Source organism: Athalia rosae, chromosome 7, assembly GCF_917208135.1.
Source record: "Athalia rosae chromosome 7, iyAthRosa1.1, whole genome shotgun sequence".
Taxonomy (NCBI): domain Eukaryota; kingdom Metazoa; phylum Arthropoda; class Insecta; order Hymenoptera; family Athaliidae; genus Athalia; species Athalia rosae.
The window spans coordinates 13,468-35,002 of NC_064032.1; the positions used below are offsets into that span (position 1 = coordinate 13,468).

The window sequence follows — 21,535 nt, forward strand, 5'->3', positions numbered from 1 at the left end:
GCACGCACAAAAAGGTGCAATAGTACTTGATTCCTTACAATTTTTTGGTTTTCGGGTTTAAAACGCATAGAGCGTTGCAATGCATTTTTTAAGCGCCAAGTCCGCGCGCGTACGAGCAGCAGCGACGAAACTTGGGTTTTTATTTTACTTCAAATTCCTGAAAAAAAATCTCTCAAAGTTTTTAGAGCGCCTTGCAAGATGGCAAATCACGCTAGTTATTGTTTTAAGAATGGCCCAATCGGGCATACAAGAAATAACATATATAAACAAATAACATGCGATTCCTCGTCCGCGCGCTATGTACCCGCGCGAGCAGCGTCAGACTTGGAATAATTATGCTAATGGAAATCGAAGAAATGCAATTTTTAATCGCATCCTTCTATTCCAATTAACATTGGGGAGTGGAAATAGGGAAGGTTTGAAAATTTGTGGCGTGGCGGTCGGTGGTCCTCTTCGACGCGACGTCTTCGAGCTCAACGTCCACTTCACTTCCATGCACCACGGCTGGTACGGAGAGCAAAGTGGACGCATTTTGCCCATTCCAAGTGACCAGAAATATTACAGGGAAGAAAAAAACTTAATCTAATTGAATTTGTTTGGTTGGGTTTGTGAACCATTGGAAGTAAAAGCATCTAGTAGATCTCAGCAAAGAGACCTAAAAGACCACACGAAAAGAATTATTATAAAAATATCAAGCAAAATATTGCAAAAAAGTAGCTAACGCAATTTGATAATCTCTAGTTAATTGATCACTTGGAATTGCTGTGGAAAGAAAAGTTGCACTTCCGATTTCTTGCCTACCCACTTTGGTCAGCCCACACCCCGCCCAACGGTTAAAACTATGAGTTGCATACTCGCATTCACACTGCACATACATTCCAAATAGAACCCCTTCGCGATGCATGAATTTACCTATACCTGCCTTTCATCTATATTTATCCAAGAAATGATTTTACTGACGAAATCCCCGAATCACACCAGCGCCGGCGCTTCGAACCATTTCATTCACATTCGCTTTGTCAAACTTTTGACAACTGACTCTATGAAAAAAATTAAAGAAAAAAGTCTTTTCAAAGTGTAATTGTGTTCAGGCTGCCCATGCCTCGGCCGAAGCCGTAATTTTGAAGAGGTGTGTGTTTTTTAGGCCGAAATAATTCAAATTTGTATATTTTTAACGAGAAAAGCTTAAGGGCTGTGTGTGTAAGGGAAAAAAATTCCCATGTGTTTATACATCTCATTCAAACCAATCTCACTCACATATCACATTCATTGCCGTGGTCTTTCGTTCAAAAACTCACCATACCTGTTGTGTGGAAAGAAATAGTGCGGGCTGCCCATGCCCTGGCCAAAGCCAAAGAATTTAGTAAATTTTGAAAAGGTGTGTGTTTTTCTGAACCGAAATTTATAATCAACATTGAGAATCTTTGAATGATTTTAGTAACTTGATTTTAGTTCATTCAAATTTTGTAGTACTTTGATAGAATGTCATTAGAATCTTTGAACAATGAATTTAATCAATCTCATATCTATTTGTATACTGACAGTGAGCAAAGAAAGTAAAGGGCTGATAGATTTGTGTGAGGGAAGAAAAATTTATGCATGATTAGACATCCTAGATCTCGTTAATCTAAATTTACTTACTTTATAGGTAATAAGCGCAGACTTAAGAATTGAAACTAATAATAACTTAATTCCTAATTATTTATTGTTATTTTTTATATTACTTATAAATATATGTGTTTTGTGTGCATAATATAGGCTTCCATTGCCCCGGCCAAAGCCGTAGTTTATAAATTTTTAAATGTGTGTGGTTTTATCGGCCGAAATTCATTAAACTTCCAGAATCGTGAAATGATTTGAATAACGTGATTCTCATGAATTGAAATACAACAATGTTTCGATAATTTCATTTGAAATCGTATTGGAAAATGGTATAAGCAAAAGAATGAATTTAATTCATATTAATTAAGGGCTTAAAAATGTGTGTGTTTGGGGTAAGGTTTCTTATGACTAATTCTTTTTTTTTTTTTCTTAATGCTAACAAAAAATAATATAGGTAGTGAAATAATATTTTTCTTCGATCAGGATTCCACTTCAGAAGATGAAACGTTGCCCAAGAATATTCTTATACCTTATTATAAATACCTTAATTATTTTCAAACTTAATTTAAATCTTATTTATTTCCACACTTAATTTATATCTTAATTATTTTCACACTTAATCTATATCCTAATTATTTCTATACTAAATCCAATGTCCGCGGTAGTTTCTTGAAGCTTAATCGGATACTTAAAGTTAACAAGAGAATCAGGGAGGAAAGAAGATGTTGTAAAATATGTTTCCATATCAATCAGTTGGAGTTAATTACTTTGAATGAATGAGAATTGAGAATAACTGAATCGACAAATTTTTTTATCTCCAAAAAATCAATTACGTATTTTTTAATCGCTCGGAGCTGCTGATCATACCTGATTCTCGTCGAGAAAGTGAAACTATGGTAAAGGACCACCATTCGAACGGCCTAATTTTTTTTACTAGTTAGTGATCGACGAAAACGAGATCAATCACTAAAAATTATTATAAAATGCAAGAAAACGCGTTGGTCAATCAAACGATGGTCTTTACCGTTGCCTATGAGCCGCGCACTCTTGCTTACATAAGGTTGGTGGATGATGATTTATTTGAATAGTTCATAGTGTATGAACTATTTGTCAACTGAATAACCAATAGATCAACTAACTGAATAATTTTCCAAAAAAATTCTATATCTGTGACTCTACAAACTGCAAGTGCGCTATGCTCAACGACAACCGAACCTACGATTACCTGAGCTAATAAAATGATTTTAAAATCTAAAAGTACCGCCACGCCACGCGAATTGGGGGAACATACTTATTCTATAAAATACAACGATCCCGATGCCAGCGTTCACCATCGTGTGAGCTGGCAAAGAAATCGAGGAAATCTGACTGCTGGGACTTACCCCACCGCTGCCGGTACCAAAACCGGACCCGAGCTGGTTCCCAAGCTCAGGGGTCTTGGATTTTACCCGGATGTCTCTGCCTCCCTGATGACTATAGCTGTGTAGTAGGTTGAATGTAGAAGATGTAGTACGATGAGAGGTCGATACAATGCTCCTTCGATACTCCCACGAAAAATAGTGCTCTAAAAATGACAAGAAGAGAAAAACATGAATAATAAGAAGAAAGACTCTGTCAAAGAGAAAAAACAGTGGTAGAAAATTGTATTTACCGAAATTCTTCACTTTATACGTGTGGTTGGTGACCAGCCGGACGAGGAGACTTTATTGTAGGTAGTAAAAACTTTTATCTGTAAGACGAAATTTGAATATTTTTGATAAAGTGGATTTCTAATACACAGGCGGTGCGAGTCACAGAATTCGGAGAATGTGACTAGAATTATTAAAATTTGAGGCTCACCAATTCTGCTCGAATGTAGTGAACAGAAATCCGGTTTGAGTAGCTACGGAATCGTTCTCAGCAGTATTGCACGTGCCAGTTAGATTAGTTGCACCGATACGTATAGTATGCCATCGAAGTGCAACAGGCTCTGGGCTCTGTAATGCATAATACCAATACACGAATAAGTATTGCAGTTCCAAATCAAATTGATTCAGATTACAAACCTCACGGCGACAAGGTCGTCTTCGCCATAAAATCACAGCCCGGTATTACGAATACCGAGCAATTATAATCGAATCAAAATTACCAAGCGTCTATGACGCAGCAACTTTACGAGAAATGAAAATTTCGTGAAAAACCGTTGAAAGATTAGGAACTCGATTCTCCGAAACAAGAAATAGTGCACTCTGATTCGAAATATTACATCAACAAACTAAGATATTCTATTGTTGTAACAAATTAAACGTGAAAATAAATCGTAATAAGTAGGGGCATAGTCGCATGATCGACCTTAGTTCGACCGTTCGCGATCGAATCGCACTAAGTCGAAACAAAGGCGCCCGCTCGCTGCTCGCTACGAAAATACGTGGGGAAAGATAGAAAAGAAGAGAAGTTAGAACGAACCAGATTGTAGGACAGGAAAGGTGAAGATCCGGGTAGAAGAAGTTCCAGATCTCCATATTGCATTGTGAGTATGCACTTCGAAGAAACTGCAGAGACGCAGATTACTTCGCAGCAGGTCTAGGACCTGTCCATAACTTGTCCATGCCTGTCTGGCCCGGGCAGAGCCATGTAATATCTCAGGTAAAACCATTTTATATTTCAATTCAGTAGATTATTCTTGTCACAATATTAAAATTAATGTTCAAGCTAATTAGTGCGACCTTTAGAATTAGGTATTATGCGATATGGTTAAATTAGTAAGGAGTTATAGGAGCACGAGGCGTACTGTTCGAAATTCGGGAAGCTAATGGCGTCGTAGCTTCGAGACGCTTCGAGACGGTTCGAGACTCCCAGCATGCATTGCTGGTGGGGCTCGCCGCATGGTGGCGTTCCAGTCGAACTCGTTTAACTTTTACCTAACCAACGAATTCAGAACCTAACCGCCTCTTTCGCGCGTTCCACCGTGTTGTAAAAAGCTGAACGAACGCAATAAAAACGATCGCAACTGCTTCAGGTAATATTTCAACAATCAGATATCGATTATAATCTATTCTGGGTTCAATCATTCTAATTATCACGATTCCTAATTGTTCAATGGGTAATGCTTTGATACTAGATGGAATAATCTCGAAGCTTAGAACGCAGATCGTCGACATTGAAAAAACCAATCAATCGCAAAAATGATGGGGTTATCTGACGAATCCGGAGAAATTCACTCATATTCACCAATCCCTACACGGTGCCGGAGGATGGAGAGGTAATTACAACCATCGAGCCAGATTATTGTGAGTATTATTATTACCATTTTTTCTCTCATAAACCGCAAGTTTTTAATACCTCGCCCAACGAAGAGAGTTCGCTGTCCGCTACGGGTGAGAGAAAAATAATATTTTTGAAACAAAATCTTGTATCCCACAAGTTTTTTGCAAATGCAAAAATATAATGAAGTAAATTCATTGCATACGAGCGTTAGTGCAGTAAAGGAAGGCAAAATATGCGTTCTCCGAGGGTGTCGTTCTCAAAGAATAATAATAGCAGTAAAAAAAAAATAATCAAAAAATCGGAGGACATCAAAAGCACCGCAATATTTTCATCGCATTAACGGGGTAAAGTATTAGCCAATAATGTCGGCGCCTATAGTAGCGTGTCCAACGTCGACTTACCCAGCTGTTGCTGTAAAAGCAACACCTTGTTCACCTCAGCTCATATCCCTACACAACTCGTTTAAGGTAGAAGATGGGGAAGAGAATTATGAATGCGAAGGAGAACCTCGAACAAAAATAAACAAACTGAAGACCAAAAAAATAAAGAAGACTCGTTTACTTTGGATAATTTGCATACCATATCTTGCAGCCAACGAGGAACGTATGCATATAACTAGGTACAATTCAACCGGCTAATTAAACAGGTACCGAACGTATTTTAATTACGACATGGCAAGGATCTACAATATTATTACTCGAGGTGCCGGCGTGCGACTTTCCAACCACACAGGGCTCATCTTCTTCATCATCATCATCGTATCTCTACCAATTGAATTACCCTCAGTACACGGTAAGGCTATATCTCATCAATTATAAATTTTATTAGCGTTATTGTTATTTTTACTTACACCGTAAGGAGTCTCGATTAATAACAATTAATCTTACAATATTTTCGCATCGATATTTTCGTTTTATTTCTATTCCACAAACAGGGAATTTTTTTATCTGTGTACACTTAGGTGAGAGCATTATAATATTGGCAAATTGCCGGTATAATAGTTCAAAATATTGGAGCGTGGGTGACGGAACGTGTGGTAACGTATACAGCTACAGATGCAGCAAACACGGGCATATCGATTGGTTCAGGAATAGTTTCTGTGTGATCGAGAATAAAACGAAGGAATGAACGAACCGATTCTCCGTATATCGAAATAACGAACCGCGATTCGTACCTACCCAGTTTCACATTCGCATGAAATGAGTAAAAACTTGATTGACACTAAAATGAAAAAGCTAAAGAACGAAAAAAAAACAGTTTCATCGTCCCCTTGATCTAAACTCGTAACATATCAACGTGTAAAGTGGGACACTTTCCGTCCCCAACGTCACGATGTCCAGACTTAATGGTTCCGGTGCCATTTAGTATCGTCATTTTACTCCAATGTGATCGCTCTCTTTGTACATACCAATACCCATACAAACGTACGATGAAAGATAGATAAATAGAACATACGTACGAAGGTACGTACTCGTACATGGTTTTTTTCTTTTTAGGCAGGAAGTGCGTGTGCACAAGCAAGTCATGCCTGGAGGCAGGCACGGACACCCGCAGGACGCGTTTCTCCTGTTACACAGAACTCATCCTGATCGACGAGGGACAAGGAAACACTACAACCCGGGGCTGCGCCGAGTAAAAAATTTTTTCCTCCCGCTCTTTTGCTTTCTTTTTTTTTTATGTATATATAATTTATTTATTTATTTTTTGCGATATTTCGCGCCCGTTAAGCCAGCAATGCAACGTATGTACCGGTGTAAGTCCAATTTACTTGTAATATGTATAAAGTAGGAAATTATGAGGATCTTAAGGAAAATGGGTAATATGAACGACAGTAATAACAACGATAAATGAAAATAAGATAAGGACACAGTTCTGCCTGTGGATTTGGTTGACAATGCATAGTTATATACATGTAGGTATACGTAACGTATACAATCACTGTGCAGGAGGATCGAGTTCACCGAACTCAATACGTATACGCTATACATCTATATAAAGTAACTAACTAAGAGAATCCATGAACGTATATATTTATTTGTATGTATGTACGTAAGACTTATTATATATATAAATACCTACATACCTATGTACGTGCGTAAAACGCGGTATACAAAAGATGCGGCCAAGAAACTTTGCGCTTAATTGCCCCCTGCACGTTCATTCCTCGATCCTTGACTTGATGCATGCGATTTTATACTTGTATGTAATACGTACGTATGTACCAGTTCTCTATGTACTCGTGGCGATTATTATACCTACAACCATATACCTAAGCATGTATATATGTATGATACGTACGATAATTCAAAGATTCGCGATCTCGTGGAACTCGTGCACGCGAGTTATCATATTTGAATACATAGCGGACGGCGTGAACCATAGTTATGGAGATATTTTGATAACATTAATTATCTTATTAAAAAATAGATGGGTGAATGAATAAAATTACGTTCGTACGGTGTACAATTTACCGGTATATAACTAATTGATTAGGTAATTATTGAGCAATTGGTATATGTATATTTTTTTCTTCCTTTCTCAGGATATACCTGGGACATCAATCGTCGTGTACGGGGCGAATATTATAATTTATCTTTTGATATCAAATACTGTAACACCGCGGTGGTAGACATGTGTTCTAATAATTTCACTGACGTGAATTTACGTTGTAATTATACCATATACGCAAGAAAATGCAAGGCATCAAACCGTCACTCTACATACATCCAACTCGGTATGTCGGATAGAATAATTATATACTATAGTACCTAATTGAAATTGCACCTGTAACAAGTCACGGTATATTTTCCACGTAGATTTCACGTACCATGTATGAGTAAATTATATAAAACTACGTGCCATGCCCATTACGTAGTTTATGGTATTTAACCGTACGAAATATTTATTTTATTCGCTTCGTATTTTTTTTTTTATTTTTCCGTCAGAATTCGGTGAATCAAAAGAAACAGAACAATCGATTGATTGTTATATTAATTGACTGAATTAACCGAATAGTTTGTTGGAGGAAAAAATTCTATGCAGGCATACAGATTTATTTTCATCGGGGTACACGTATTTGCACTTGTAAAATATCCCCCCATCATTAATTCCGATCTCATCTTGAGCGACATTCCGATGAATCAATCTCATAATATATTGCTCAAGTTGCTTGTACCTCGGTAGGTTACACGACTGTCCGTATGTAACGTGTTTTCTATGTATCGTACGCACATGCCTATATACGAGTTCGCGTAAAAAAATTGAATTAAAATCCATCTACCTATCAGTCGGGCGTAATATAAATGAGTATATGTATGTATAATTATATAAAACGAATACGTGATACACGTATACTGAGCAGATATATGAATTTATTTAGAGAATCAAAACCGCGAGTTTGCTGTTAAGTTTTTTTTACTTATTATCATTTTATTTTTATTTTCATTTTATTTTGCATCCATATAAGCGTAAATACATGTAGGTATGTAGCGCAAAAACTATCCTGTACAATTTATACATACAACGACGTGTGTCTTGCTGAAATGTAGTCTGAATTAATTAATGAATTTATTTATTTATTTAATTAGCTCGAATCCAGTGCAGCGCTAAATATAATACTCATGTTACGTACACGCGTGAATGTAGATTATTATCCCATATGGCGAATACATGATTCTTAGCAGGATTTATAGCGCATTCCATATCAGACGCGACACTTTTTTCAAAATATTATTTGAACTTGATAAAACCTTCATGTTTTTGACTTATGTATGGTATTCTTAATATTTTTATTGGCTCAGGAATCCGAATCTGGAAGCCAAATTGATCTAGCTATAAAATTGATCGAGTTATCGAAAATTTTTCGCTTTTTGGAGCAGAAAAATTGGGATATCTCGGAGGGAGAAATCCGTAGCTCACTTTGGCCAACGGATCCGTGTTCCTGAGGTCGAAATACATAAGAAAAATGCCATACAATCAATTTTTATTCTTTAAAATTGATCGTATGGCACTTTTCTTATGTATTTTGACCTCAGGAATATATATATTAAACCCAATTAAAACAATGATTCATGTTTTTCTCAGCAATCGAATTTTTTTTTTGGTTCTTCGAGAGTTATCTCACATCAAATCAGCTCAGGAATCCAAATCTGAAAGCCAAAATATTCTACTCATGCAATCGATCGAGTAATCATCAATTATTCGCTGTTCGAAGCAGAATAATTAGAAGACATCGATTGGTTTTAGTCGTAGACCCACATAGATTCGTCGCAATCCATGCATAGGCCGAAATATTCGAATTTCTGAATTCACCAGCAAACCCAAGCTCAGCTGGAATCAGGTAGCCACGGGCGCGCGGTTTGTTTTGAGGCGTCACCTCTGCTCAGCCCTGAAGGTGACGTCTCACAACAAAGTGCTACCCTGCTGGCTACGCTGACTCCAGCACAGCTCGGGCTCCCTCGTAGACCGAGAAATTCGAATATTTCGACCCATGCATGGATTGCGACGAATCACAGTGCGTCTACGACTAAAAATAATCGATATGTCTTATAATTTTTGTGCTCCCAACAGCGAATAATTGATGAATAATTAGCTTATTAATCGACCGGTCGTTGGATAAATTGGACTTGAATTTGTCGAGTCAATTGTGCCACGACCCGAAACCATCGGAATATCTTGATATTGCTACGTCTGCAACAAACGATTGGCTTATTAATCGACCGGTCGTTGGATAAATTAAATGAGGAAGCAGTTGTGGATTCTCAAACTCAAAATACATGACGATACCTATATTACGGCTTCAGGAAAACGAGCGTGTCGACTGGACCGAGCAATTCCTGATACTCGTCGAGAGATCTCCATTTTTCCGTTCGGAAATGCGACAAAATGGACAACACGTGCGAAGTTCTGTCAAAGAGCAGCATCGCAAATCGAACGGAGAACCCCAACGATTTTTCTGAAACAAGTACAAGTATTAAAATGTTTATAGATTACCGGATGCTGGAGGAACCAGAAACTAACAAACCTGCATTTCTCATTTAGACGCTGTATCCATATTAAAATAAGACTGACACGTAACTTCGCAGTTGCTTGGATTTATTGTCCAGGCCCGAAAATTGCAAATACCTGAAGACTGTAGCCTCTGATCATCTGGGTTTTTTCCGTGTCGAGACCAAGAATGCAATTACCTGGACAAAGGAGTAAATTCAATGACATGTCATCATTAGTATTAGTCAACATCAGGGTTGTGTTCAACTTCGATTTAAAGAACATGCTCCGATGGAACGTCAAGGGTGTGTCACGAGTTTTTGATCAGTAAGTTATCAGATCTGATACCGACCGATGACGATGAATTGTTCGTAGGAAATATACCCTATGCGGATTCGCCGACCGATATCCATGGACCGACCGATGACGATGAATTGTTCGTAGGTAATTTACCCTATGCGGAGTTGCCGACCGATGACGATAAATTGTTCGTAGGTAACTTACCCCATGTGGACTTGCGCTGAAATCAGTTTTTGAAAAGTCCATCAGATGGCACTAGTTTTTGTAGTTCCCGAAAATTCCGCGACTTAGCGCTAGCTGTATCGGCGAGTGCGCAGACGTGACCAACAGCGGTGAAATTCAAACATAACATATCCCCGAAATAAAGAATCCCCAAAAAACCTCGCCCTTTGTCCGAAAAAAGTCGAAAATCGAATTTTTTTCGGTTTTTTGAGCTTCATCTTATACATAATCAGCTCAGGGATCCAAATTTAGAAGCCAAAATCATCTACTCATGCAATCGATCGAGTCATCATCAATTATTCGCTGTTCGAAGCAGAATAATTATAAGACATCGATTGGTTTTAGTCGAAGACCCACTTTGATTCGTCGCAATCCATGCATGGGTCGAAATATTCGAATTTCTCGGTCTACAAGGGACCTAAACTGGAGTCAGCGTAGCCAGCAGCTAGCGTTTTGTTGTGAGACGTCACCTTCGGGGCTGAGCAGAGGTCACGCCCCACAACATACCGCGCGCCCGTGGCTACCTGATTCCAGCTGATTGTGAGCTTGGGCTCCCTCGTAGACCAAGAAATTCGAATATTTCGACCCATGCACGAATTGCGACGAATCAAAGTGGGTCTACGACTGAAACCAATCGATGTCTTATAATTATTCTGCTTCGAACAGCGAATAATTGATGATTACTCGATCGATTGCTTGAGTAGATGATCCTGGCTTTCAAATTTGGATTTCTAAACTGATTATATGTTAGATTACACTTGAAGAACCAAGAAAAAATTCGATTTTTGAGCAAAAAAAAAATCTTTTTTTTAATTGGGTCAATCATGCTTTTCTCACGTATTTTGCCCTAAGAACTCCGAATTTGCAAGAGATATAGATCTATCTCTGGAATTGACCAAGTTATCGCCAATTCTCAGCTTTTTGGGGTCAAAAATGAAAAATCGATTTTTTAGACTATCGTAATGTAATTTGAGTTGAGGAATCCGAATCCGGAGGAAAATTTGATCTATCCTCAAAAATAACTGAGTTATCCTCATTTTTTCTGCATTTTTTGGTACAAATTTGAGGATATCTCGAAGGGAAAAAATCGTAGCTTAATTTGGACAATGAATTCGTGTTTCTGAGGTCGAAATACATAAGAAAAATGCCATACGATCAATTTTTATTCTTTAAAATTGATCGTATGGCACTTTTCTTATGTATTTTGACCTCAGGAATATATATATTAAACCCAATTAAAACAATGATTCATGTTTTTCTCAGCAATCGAATTTTTTTTTTGGTTCTTCGAGAGTTATCTCACATCAAATCAGCTCAGGAATCCAAATCTGAAAGCCAAAATATTCTACTCATGCAATCGATCGAGTAATCATCAATTATTCGCTGTTCGAAGCAGAATAATTAGAAGACATCGATTGGTTTTAGTCGTAGACCCACATAGATTCGTCGCAATCCATGCATAGGCCGAAATATTCGAATTTCTGAATTCACCAGCAAACCCAAGCTCAGCTGGAATCAGGTAGCCACGGGCGCGCGGTTTGTTTTGAGGCGTCACCTCTGCTCAGCCCTGAAGGTGACGTCTCACAACAAAGTGCTACCCTGCTGGCTACGCTGACTCCAGCACAGCTCGGGCTCCCTCGTAGACCGAGAAATTCGAATATTTCGACCCATGCATGGATTGCGACGAATCACAGTGCGTCTACGACTAAAAATAATCGATATGTCTTATAATTTTTGTGCTCCCAACAGCGAATAATTGATGAATAATTAGCTTATTAATCGACCGGTCGTTGGATAAATTGGACTTGAATTTGTCGAGTCAATTGTGCCACGACCCGAAACCATCGGAATATCTTGATATTGCTACGTCTGCAACAAACGATTGGCTTATTAATCGACCGGTCGTTGGATAAATTAAATGAGGAAGCAGTTGTGGATTCTCAAACTCAAAATACATGACGATACCTATATTACGGCTTCAGGAAAACGAGCGTGTCGACTGGACCGAGCAATTCCTGATACTCGTCGAGAGATCTCCATTTTTCCGTTCGGAAATGCGACAAAATGGACAACACGTGCAAAGTTCAGTCAAAGAACAGCATTTGTTCCTGAAACAAGTATGAATATTCCAATGTTTATAGATTTCCAAATGCTGGAAGAGCCAGAAGCCAACAAGCCTGCATTTTTCATTGAGACGCTGCATCTATATTCAAATAAATTTGACAAGTAGTTTTGCTGTTGCTTGAATCTATTGTCCATCCCATAAATTGCACATGCCTGAACACTGTCACCTCTGATCCTCTGACTGTCTTCAATTTCGAGACCAAGAATGTGATTACCTGAATAAAGGAATATTTACAATTTCATGTCATCATTAGTATTCGTAAACGTCAGGGTTGTGTTCGACTTTGATTCACAGGCTATGCTCCAATGCAACGTCAAAGGTGTGTCACGAGTTTTTAATTAGTGAGTTTTTAGCAATTGTGTCAATAGCAATACGTTCTTTCACTAGACTGATGAAACTAGAAGGTACTATAACAGATCCAACCCATTGTAAACTGTCATCAAATCTCTCCTATTCTTCCAATTTCCTCATGAACTAATAATTCACCTTAGCTGCCAACGAACAGTGTCGTCAATCACCTGGGAAATTCTGTATACCGGTTCTACTGAAACAAATATAGAACATTCCAATGTTTATAGATTTCCACATGCCGGAGGAGCCAGAAGCCGACAAACCTGCGTTTTCCAACCAGACGTTGCATCCATATTCAAATGAAACTGACATGTAGCTTCGATGTTGCGAGGTTCCATTGTCCAGCCCCAAAACTTGCAGATGTCTGAAGACTGTAGCCTCTAATCCTCTGACTGTTTTCCATCTCGAGACCAAAAGCGCAATTACCTGATTGGAGGAGTAATTATAATAACATGTTATCATTAGTATTTATAAACGTCAGGGTTGTGTTCGACTTTGATTTAAAGGCTGTGCTCCGATGAAATGTCAAAGGTGTGTCACGAGTTTTTAATTAGTGACTTTTTAGCAATTGTGTCAATAGCAATACGATTTTTCACTGGACTGATGAAACTAGAAGGTATTAGAATTGATCCAACCCATTGCGAACTGTCATCAATACTCTTCTATTCTTCCAATTTTCTCATGAACTATTTAATCACCTTAGCTGCCAACAAACAGTGTCATCAATCACCTGGGAAATTCTGTATACCGATTCTTCTGGAACAAATATCAGACATTCCAATGTTCAGAGATTTCCAGATGCTGGTGGAGCCAGCAACCAACATTAAGACGCTGCATCGATATTCAAATAAAACTGACATGTAGCTTCGATGTTGCTTGAATCTATTGTCCATCCCATAAATTGCTCATGCCTGAACACTGTCGCCTCTGATCCTCTGACTGTCTTCGATTTTGAGACCAAGAATGCAATTACCTGAATAAAGGAATATTCACAATTACATGTCATCATTAGTATTCGTAAACGTCAGGGTTGTATTCGACTTCGATTCAGAGGCTATGCTCCGATGAAATGTCAAAGGTGTGTCAGGAGATTTTAATTAGTGACTTTTTAGCAATTGTGTCGATAGCAATACGGTTTTTCACTGGACTGGTGATACTAGAAGGTATTATAATTGATCCAACCCATTGCGAACTGTCATCAATACTCTTCTATTCTTCCAATTTTCTCATGAACTATTTAATCACCTTAGCTGCGAACAAACAGTGTCATCAATCACCTGGGAAATTCTGTATACCGATTCTTCTGGAACAAATATCAGACATTCTAATGGTTATGAATTTCTGGATGCTGCAAGAGCCAGAATCAACAAATCTGCATTTTTCATAGTGACGCTGCATCCATATTCAAATAAATTTGACAAGTAGTTTCGCTGTTGCTTGAATCTATTGTCCATCCCATCAATTGCTCATGCCTGAACACTGTCGCCTCTGATCCTCTGACTGTCTTCGATTTTGACACCAAGAATGCGATTACCTGAATAAAGGAATATTCACAAATCCATGTCATCATTAGTATTCGTAAACGTCAGGGTTGTATTCGACTTCGATTCAGAGGCTATGCTCCGATGAAATGTCAAAGGTGTGTCACGAGTTTTTAATTAGTGAGTTTTTAGCAATTGTGTCAATAGCAATACGTTTGTTTACTGGACTGATGAAACTAGAAGGTATTATAATTGATCCAACCCATTGCGAACTGTCGTCAGTTCTCTTCTATTCTTCCAATTTCCTCATGGGATATTAAATCACCTTAGCTGTCAACAAACAGTGTCATCAATTACCTGGGAAATTCTGTATACCGATTCTTCTGAAACAAATATCAGACATTCTAATGGTTATGAATTTCTGGATGCTGGAGGAGCCAGAAACCAACAAACCTGCATTTTTCATTGAGACGCTGCATCGATATTCAAATAAAACTGACATGTAGCTTCGATGTTGCTTGGTTCCATTATCCAGCTCCAAAACTAGCAAATGTCTGAAGACTTCAGCCTCTGATCCTCTGACTGTCTTCCATTTCGAGACCAAGAACGCAATTACCTGGATGAAGGAGTAATTACAATGACATGTCATCATTAGTATTCGTCAACGTCAGGGTTGTATTCGACTTCGATACAGAGGATATGCTCCGATGAAATGTCAAAGGTGTGTCACGAGTTTTTGATCAGTGAGTTCTTGGATCAGTAAGTTTTGACGCCAAGTAGCTAGAGTAGCACGACCTGAGACTTGTTTCCAGATGTTGACCGGATATTTTCTATCTTTGCCTTCCTTTTCTGATTTCTTATCGATTTTGAGTCAATTTTTCAATTGATTCGCCATTTACCGCATCTCCTGGCCTTCTCGAAGGTGTCTCGTGATCCAGAGACGATGGGACGTCATCCTGGATTTATCTCCGATTTTTTCCTGATTTATTTCGATTTTTTCCCATTTTTTCCGATTTTTTAAAATATGTTTGAATTTTAGCGCCGCTGGTCACGTGGCCGCACTCGCCGATACAGCTAGCGCCATGTGGCGGATTTTTCGTGAACTACTAAAACGAGTTGCGGCCAGCGCCATCTTGCGGATTATCGGCGAACTAAAAAAAGATGGCGCCACCTGCAACCCGACCACGTGGTCGAGAACCGAGTGGGGCCCGTCACGAGGCTAGACGCTTCGGTAGTTCACGAAAAATCCGCCACATGGCGCTAGCTGTATCGGCGAGTGCGGCCACGTGACCAGCGGCGCTAAAATTCAAACATAATTTAATATATCGGAAAAAATAGGAAAAAATCGAAATAAATCAGAAAAAAATTGGGAATTATGTAGGATGACGTACCTTCGGTTCTGGATCACAGGGAACCTCCAGGGAGGTCGAAAGATGCAGTAATTGATGGATCGATCAACAAATCGATTAAATTAAAAAAAAAATCAGGATATGCAGGAAAAAGTAGAAAAGATTCGGTCAAAATCTGGAAACAAGTCTAAGGTCGTGTTACTCTAGCTGCGGGGCGTCAAAATCTCACAGGACATAAAGAAAGTCCACTCATTCATCAAAAATTAGATAAAACTTGAGAAAGTTTCAGGAGAAGAGGGGACAATAATAAATAATGATGACAGAGCGGTAATTGTATTTATCTTGATCTTGGAAACTGGAATCTGGTTAGATAATTGAACAACGACTGAGAGCTATCAAGATATTACAATTTTTTGACTTCTCAAAGCATTAGAGTACAGCAGTCAATTAATTCAAACAGAGGATGAGTATCACCATCGTTTTTGAGCCCTAAATATGTGGAAAAGCCAAAACTTTAGGAACTAGAGTTCATTATTGACTCTCAAATCAATAGAAACAAAGACCAGGGTCTCAGCGATTCTGCAATCTTGCTAGCATAATACAGCATATGTTTCAAATGTTTTAAAATAACTTATTCTGAGTTTTTCGAACTTAAGAACATGAATCCGTCGAATTAAGTAGGCCACGACTCATAGCTACAGAGTTAATTCCATTTCTCTGCTCATTACAGTGGGAAATTTGCTATCACTCGATCAATTCGATAAGCAAGACATTTTGGCGAGCACAGTCGGATTTCTGGGCTCAAAATGTGTAAGAAACCAAAGCGCAGAATATCAATCGTGCTTTCTCGACCCGAAGGAGCTGTATTCTTCGCTTTCCAAATATCTGCAGCAATCTTATTTTCACGTAGTTTGTTTGCAGCGACTCAAATCCGTCGACTCGATCCAGACACAACTCGGAACCATCGAAATATCTTGATAATTCTACGTTCTGCAACAAAGAATTAGCTTATTAATCGACAGGTCGTTGGATAAATCAACTTAAGTAGCAGCTGTGGATTCTCAAACTCAAAATACATGACGATACCTATATTACGGCCTCAGAAACACGAGCGTGTCGACTGGACCGAGTAATTCCTGATACTCGTCGAGAGATCTCCATTTTTTCGCTCGGAAATGCGACAAAATGGCCATAGCGTGCAAAGTTCTGTCAAAGAACAGCATTTGTTCCTGAAACAAGTATGAATATTCCAATGTTTATAGATTTCCACATGCTGGAGGAGCCAGAAGCCAACAAACCTGCATTTTCCAACCAGACGTTGCATCCATATTCAAATAAATTTGACAAGTAGTTTCGCTGTTGCTTGAATCTATTGTCCATCCCATCAATTGCTCATGCCTGAACACTGTCGCCTCTGATCCTCTGACTGTCTTCGATTTTGACACCAAGAATGCGATTACCTGAATAAAGGAATATTCACAAATCCATGTCATCATTAGTATTCGTAAACGTCAGGGTTGTATTCGACTTCGATTCAGAGGCTATGCTCCGATGAAATGTCAAAGGTGTGTCAGGAGATTTTAATTAGTGACTTTTTAGCAATTGTGTCGATAGCAATACGGTTTTTCACTGGACTGATGATACTAGAAGGTATTAGAATTGATCCAACCCATTGCAAACTGTCATCAATACTCTTCTATTCTTCCAATTTTCTCATGAACTATTTAATCACCTTAGCTGCGAACAAACAGTGTCATCAATCACCTGGGAAATTCTGTATACCGATTCTTCTGGAACAAATATCAGACATTCTAATGGTTATGAATTTCTGGATGCTGCAAGAGCCAGAATCAACAAATCTGCATTTTTCATAGTGACGCTGCATCCATATTCAAATAAATTTGACAAGTAGTTTCGCTGTTGCTTGAATCTATTGTCCATCCCATAAATTGCTCATGCCTGAACACTGTCGCCTCTGATCCTCTGACTGTCTTCGATTTTGACACCAAGAATGTGATTTCCTGAATAAAGGAATATTCACAAATCCATGTCATCATTAGTATTCGTAAACGTCAGGGTTGTATTCGACTTCGATTCAGAGGCTATGCTCCGATGAAATGTCAAAGGTGTGTCAGGAGTTTTTAATTAGTGACTTTTTAGCAATTGTGTCAATAGCAATACGTTTGTTCACTGGACTGATGAAACTAGAAGGTATTATAATTGATCCAACCCATTGCGAACTGTCGTCAGTTCTCTTCTATTCTTCCAATTTCCTCATGGGATATTAAATCACCTTAGCTGCCAACAAACAGTGTCATCAATTACCTGGGAAATTCTGTATACCGATTCTTCTGAAACAAATATCAGACATTCTAATGGTTATGAATTTCTGGATGCTGGAGGAGCCAGAAACCAACAAACCTGCATTTTTCATTGAGACGCTGCATCGATATTCAAATAAAACTGACATGTAGCTTCGATGTTGCTTGGTTCCATTATCCAGCTCCAAAACTAGCAAATGTCTGAAGACTTCAGCCTCTGATCCTCTGACTGTTTTTCATCCCGAGACCAAGAACGCAATTACCTGGATGAAGGAGTAATTACAATGACATGTCATCATTAGTATTCGTCAACGTCAGGGTTGTATTCGACTTCGATACAGAGGATATGCTCCGATGAAATGTCAAAGGTGTGTCACGAGTTTTTGATCAGTGAGTTCTTGGATCAGTAAGTTTTGACGCCAAGTAGCTAGAGTAGCACGACCTGAGACTTGTTTCCAGATGTTGACCGGATATTTTCTATCTTTGCCTTCCTTTTCTGATTTCTTATCGATTTTGAGTCAATTTTTCAATTGATTCGCCATTTACCGCATCTCCTGGCCTTCTCGGAGGTGTCTCGTGATCCAGAGACGATGGGACGTCATCCTGGATTTATCTCCGATTTTTTCCTGATTTATTTCGATTTTTTCCCATTTTTTCCGATTTTTTAAAATATGTTTGAATTTTAGCGCCGCTGGTCACGTGGCCGCACTCGCCGATACAGCTAGCGCCATGTGGCGGATTTTTCGTGAACTACTAAAACGAGTTGCGGCCAGCGCCATCTTGCGGATTATCGGCGAACTAAAAAAAGATGGCGCCACCTGCAACCCGACCACGTGGTCGAGAACCGAGTGGGGCCCGTCACGAGGCTAGACGCTTCGGTAGTTCACGAAAAATCCGCCACATGGCGCTAGCTGTATCGGCGAGTGCGGCCACGTGACCAGCGGCGCTAAAATTCAAACATAATTTAATATATCGGAAAAAATAGGAAAAAATCGAAATAAATCAGAAAAAAATTGGGAATTATGTAGGATGACGTACCTTCGGTTCTGGATCACAGGGAACCTCCAGGGAGGTCGAAAGATGCAGTAATTGATGGATCGATCAACAAATCGATTAAATTAAAAAAAAAATCAGGATATGCAGGAAAAAGTAGAAAAGATTCGGTCAAAATCTGGAAACAAGTCTAAGGTCGTGTTACTCTAGCTGCGGGGCGTCAAAATCTCACAGGACATAAAGAAAGTCCACTCATTCATCAAAAATTAGATAAAACTTGAGAAAGTTTCAGGAGAAGAGGGGACAATAATAAATAATGATGACAGAGCGGTAATTGTATTTATCTTGATCTTGGAAACTGGAATCTGGTTAGATAATTGAACAACGACTGAGAGCTATCAAGATATTACAATTTTTTGACTTCTCAAAGCATTAGAGTACAGCAGTCAATTAATTCAAACAGAGGATGAGTATCACCATCGTTTTTGAGCCCTAAATATGTGGAAAAGCCAAAACTTTAGGAACTAGAGTTCATTATTGACTCTCAAATCAATAGAAACAAAGACCAGGGTCTCAGCGATTCTGCAATCTTGCTAGCATAATACAGCATATGTTTCAAATGTTTTAAAATAACTTATTCTGAGTTTTTCGAACTTAAGAACATGAATCCGTCGAATTAAGTAGGCCACGACTCATAGCTACAGAGTTAATTCCATTTCTCTGCTCATTACAGTGGGAAATTTGCTATCACTCGATCAATTCGATAAGCAAGACATTTTGGCGAGCACAGTCGGATTTCTGGGCTCAAAATGTGTAAGAAACCAAAGCGCAGAATATCAATCGTGCTTTCTCGACCCGAAGGAGCTGTATTCTTCGCTTTCCAAATATCTGCAGCAATCTTATTTTCACGTAGTTTGTTTGCAGCGACTCAAATCCGTCGACTCGATCCAGACACAACTCGGAACCATCGAAATATCTTGATAATTCTACGTTCTGCAACAAAGAATTAGCTTATTAATCGACAGGTCGTTGGATAAATCAACTTAAGTAGCAGCTGTGGATTCTCAAACTCAAAATACATGACGATACCTATATTACGGCCTCAGAAACACGAGCGTGTCGACTGGACCGAGTAATTCCTGATACTCGTCGAGAGATCTCCATTTTTTCGCTCGGAAATGCGACAAAATGGCCATAGCGTGCAAAGTTCTGTCAAAGAACAGCATTTGTTCCTGAAACAAGTATGAATATTCCAATGTTTATAGATTTCCACATGCTGGAGGAGCCAGAAGCCAACAAACCTGCATTTTCCAACCAGACGTTGCATCCATATTCAAATAAATTTGACAAGTAGTTTTGCTGTTGCTTGAATCTATTGTCCATCCCATAAATTGCTCATGCCTGAACACTGTCGCTTCTGATCCTCTGACTGTCTTCGATTTTGAGACCAAGCATGCAATTACCTGAATAAAGGAATATTCACAATTACATGTCATCATTAGTATTCGTAAACGTCAGGGTTGTATTCGACTTCGATTTAGAGGCTATGCTCCGATGAAATGTCAAAGGTGTGTCAGGAGTTTTTAATTAGTGACTTTTTAGCAATTGTGTCGATAGCAATATGGTTTTTCACTGGACTGATGATACTAGAAGGTATTATAATTGATCCAACCCATTGCGAACTGTCATCAATACTCTTCTATTCTTCCAATTTTCTCATGAACTATTTAATCACCTTAGCTGCGAACAAACAGTGTCATCAATCACCTGGGAAATTCTGTATACCGATTCTTCTGGAACAAATATCAGACATTCTAATGGTTATGAATTTCTGGATGCTGCAAGAGCCAGAATCAACAAATCTGCATTTTTCATAGTGACGCTGCATCCATATTCAAATAAATTTGACAAGTAGTTTCGCTGTTGCTTGAATCTATTGTCCATCCCATAAATTGCTCATGCCTGAACACTGTCGCCTCTGATCCTCTGACTGTCTTCGATTTTGACACCAAGAATGTGATTTCCTGAATAAAGGAATATTCACAAATCCATGTCATCATTAGTATTCGTAAACGTCAGGGTTGTATTCGACTTCGATTCAGAGGCTATGCTCCGATGAAATGTCAAAGGTGTGTCAGGAGTTTTTAATTAGTGACTTTTTAGCAATTGTGTCAATAGCAATACGTTTGTTCACTGGACTGATGAAACTAGAAGGTATTATAATTGATCCAACCCATTGCGAACTGTCGTCAGTTCTCTTCTATTCTTCCAATTTCCTCATGGGATATTAAATCACCTTAGCTGCCAACAAACAGTGTCATCAATTACCTGGGAAATTCTGTATACCGATTCTTCTGAAACAAATATCAGACATTCTAATGGTTATGAATTTCTGGATGCTGGAGGAGCCAGAAACCAACAAACCTGCATTTTTCATTGAGACGCTGCATCGATATTCAAATAAAACTGACATGTAGCTTCGATGTTGCTTGGTTCCATTATCCAGCTCCAAAACTAGCAAATGTCTGAAGACTTCAGCCTCTGATCCTCTGACTGTTT

At 38.8% G+C, this 21,535-nt stretch overlaps 1 protein-coding gene and 3 long non-coding RNA genes across 8 annotated transcripts; 1 reads left to right on the forward strand and 3 right to left on the reverse strand.

Annotated features, from left to right (window-relative positions):
• Positions 1 to 492: 492 nt before the first annotated feature.
• On the reverse strand, positions 493 to 3,740 carry LOC125501650. Its single transcript, XR_007279250.1, has 4 exons — positions 3,648 to 3,740; positions 3,442 to 3,578; positions 3,254 to 3,331; positions 493 to 3,166 (listed from the first exon to the last, which is right to left on the reverse strand). It is a non-coding gene; the product is annotated as an uncharacterized LOC125501650 (long non-coding RNA).
• A 241-nt stretch (positions 3,741 to 3,981) lies between these two features.
• LOC125501651 lies at positions 3,982 to 8,414 on the forward strand. 5 transcript variants are annotated; one of them, XR_007279251.1, is made up of 4 exons: positions 3,982 to 4,227; positions 4,314 to 4,600; positions 4,703 to 5,640; positions 6,345 to 6,978. It is a non-coding gene; the product is annotated as an uncharacterized LOC125501651 (long non-coding RNA). The 5 variants fall into 5 exon arrangements; XR_007279253.1 differs by having other exon boundaries at positions 3,983 to 4,227; positions 4,345 to 4,600; XR_007279252.1 differs by having other exon boundaries at positions 3,983 to 4,227; positions 4,358 to 4,600.
• Positions 8,415 to 9,346: 932 nt separating this feature from the next.
• LOC125501935 lies at positions 9,347 to 10,013 on the reverse strand. The gene is made up of 3 exons (XR_007279685.1): positions 9,872 to 10,013; positions 9,634 to 9,802; positions 9,347 to 9,537 (listed from the first exon to the last, which is right to left on the reverse strand). It is a non-coding gene; the product is annotated as an uncharacterized LOC125501935 (long non-coding RNA).
• Positions 10,014 to 14,637: 4,624 nt separating this feature from the next.
• LOC125501739 lies at positions 14,638 to 18,585 on the reverse strand. Its single transcript, XM_048658325.1, has 5 exons — positions 18,530 to 18,585; positions 17,622 to 17,683; positions 17,061 to 17,122; positions 14,767 to 14,929; positions 14,638 to 14,696 (listed from the first exon to the last, which is right to left on the reverse strand). Exons 1-5 carry the CDS (start codon positions 18,583 to 18,585, stop codon positions 14,647 to 14,649), a joined length of 393 nt encoding a protein of 130 aa, XP_048514282.1. The 3' UTR covers positions 14,638 to 14,646.
• Between the last annotated feature and the right edge of the window lie 2,950 nt (positions 18,586 to 21,535).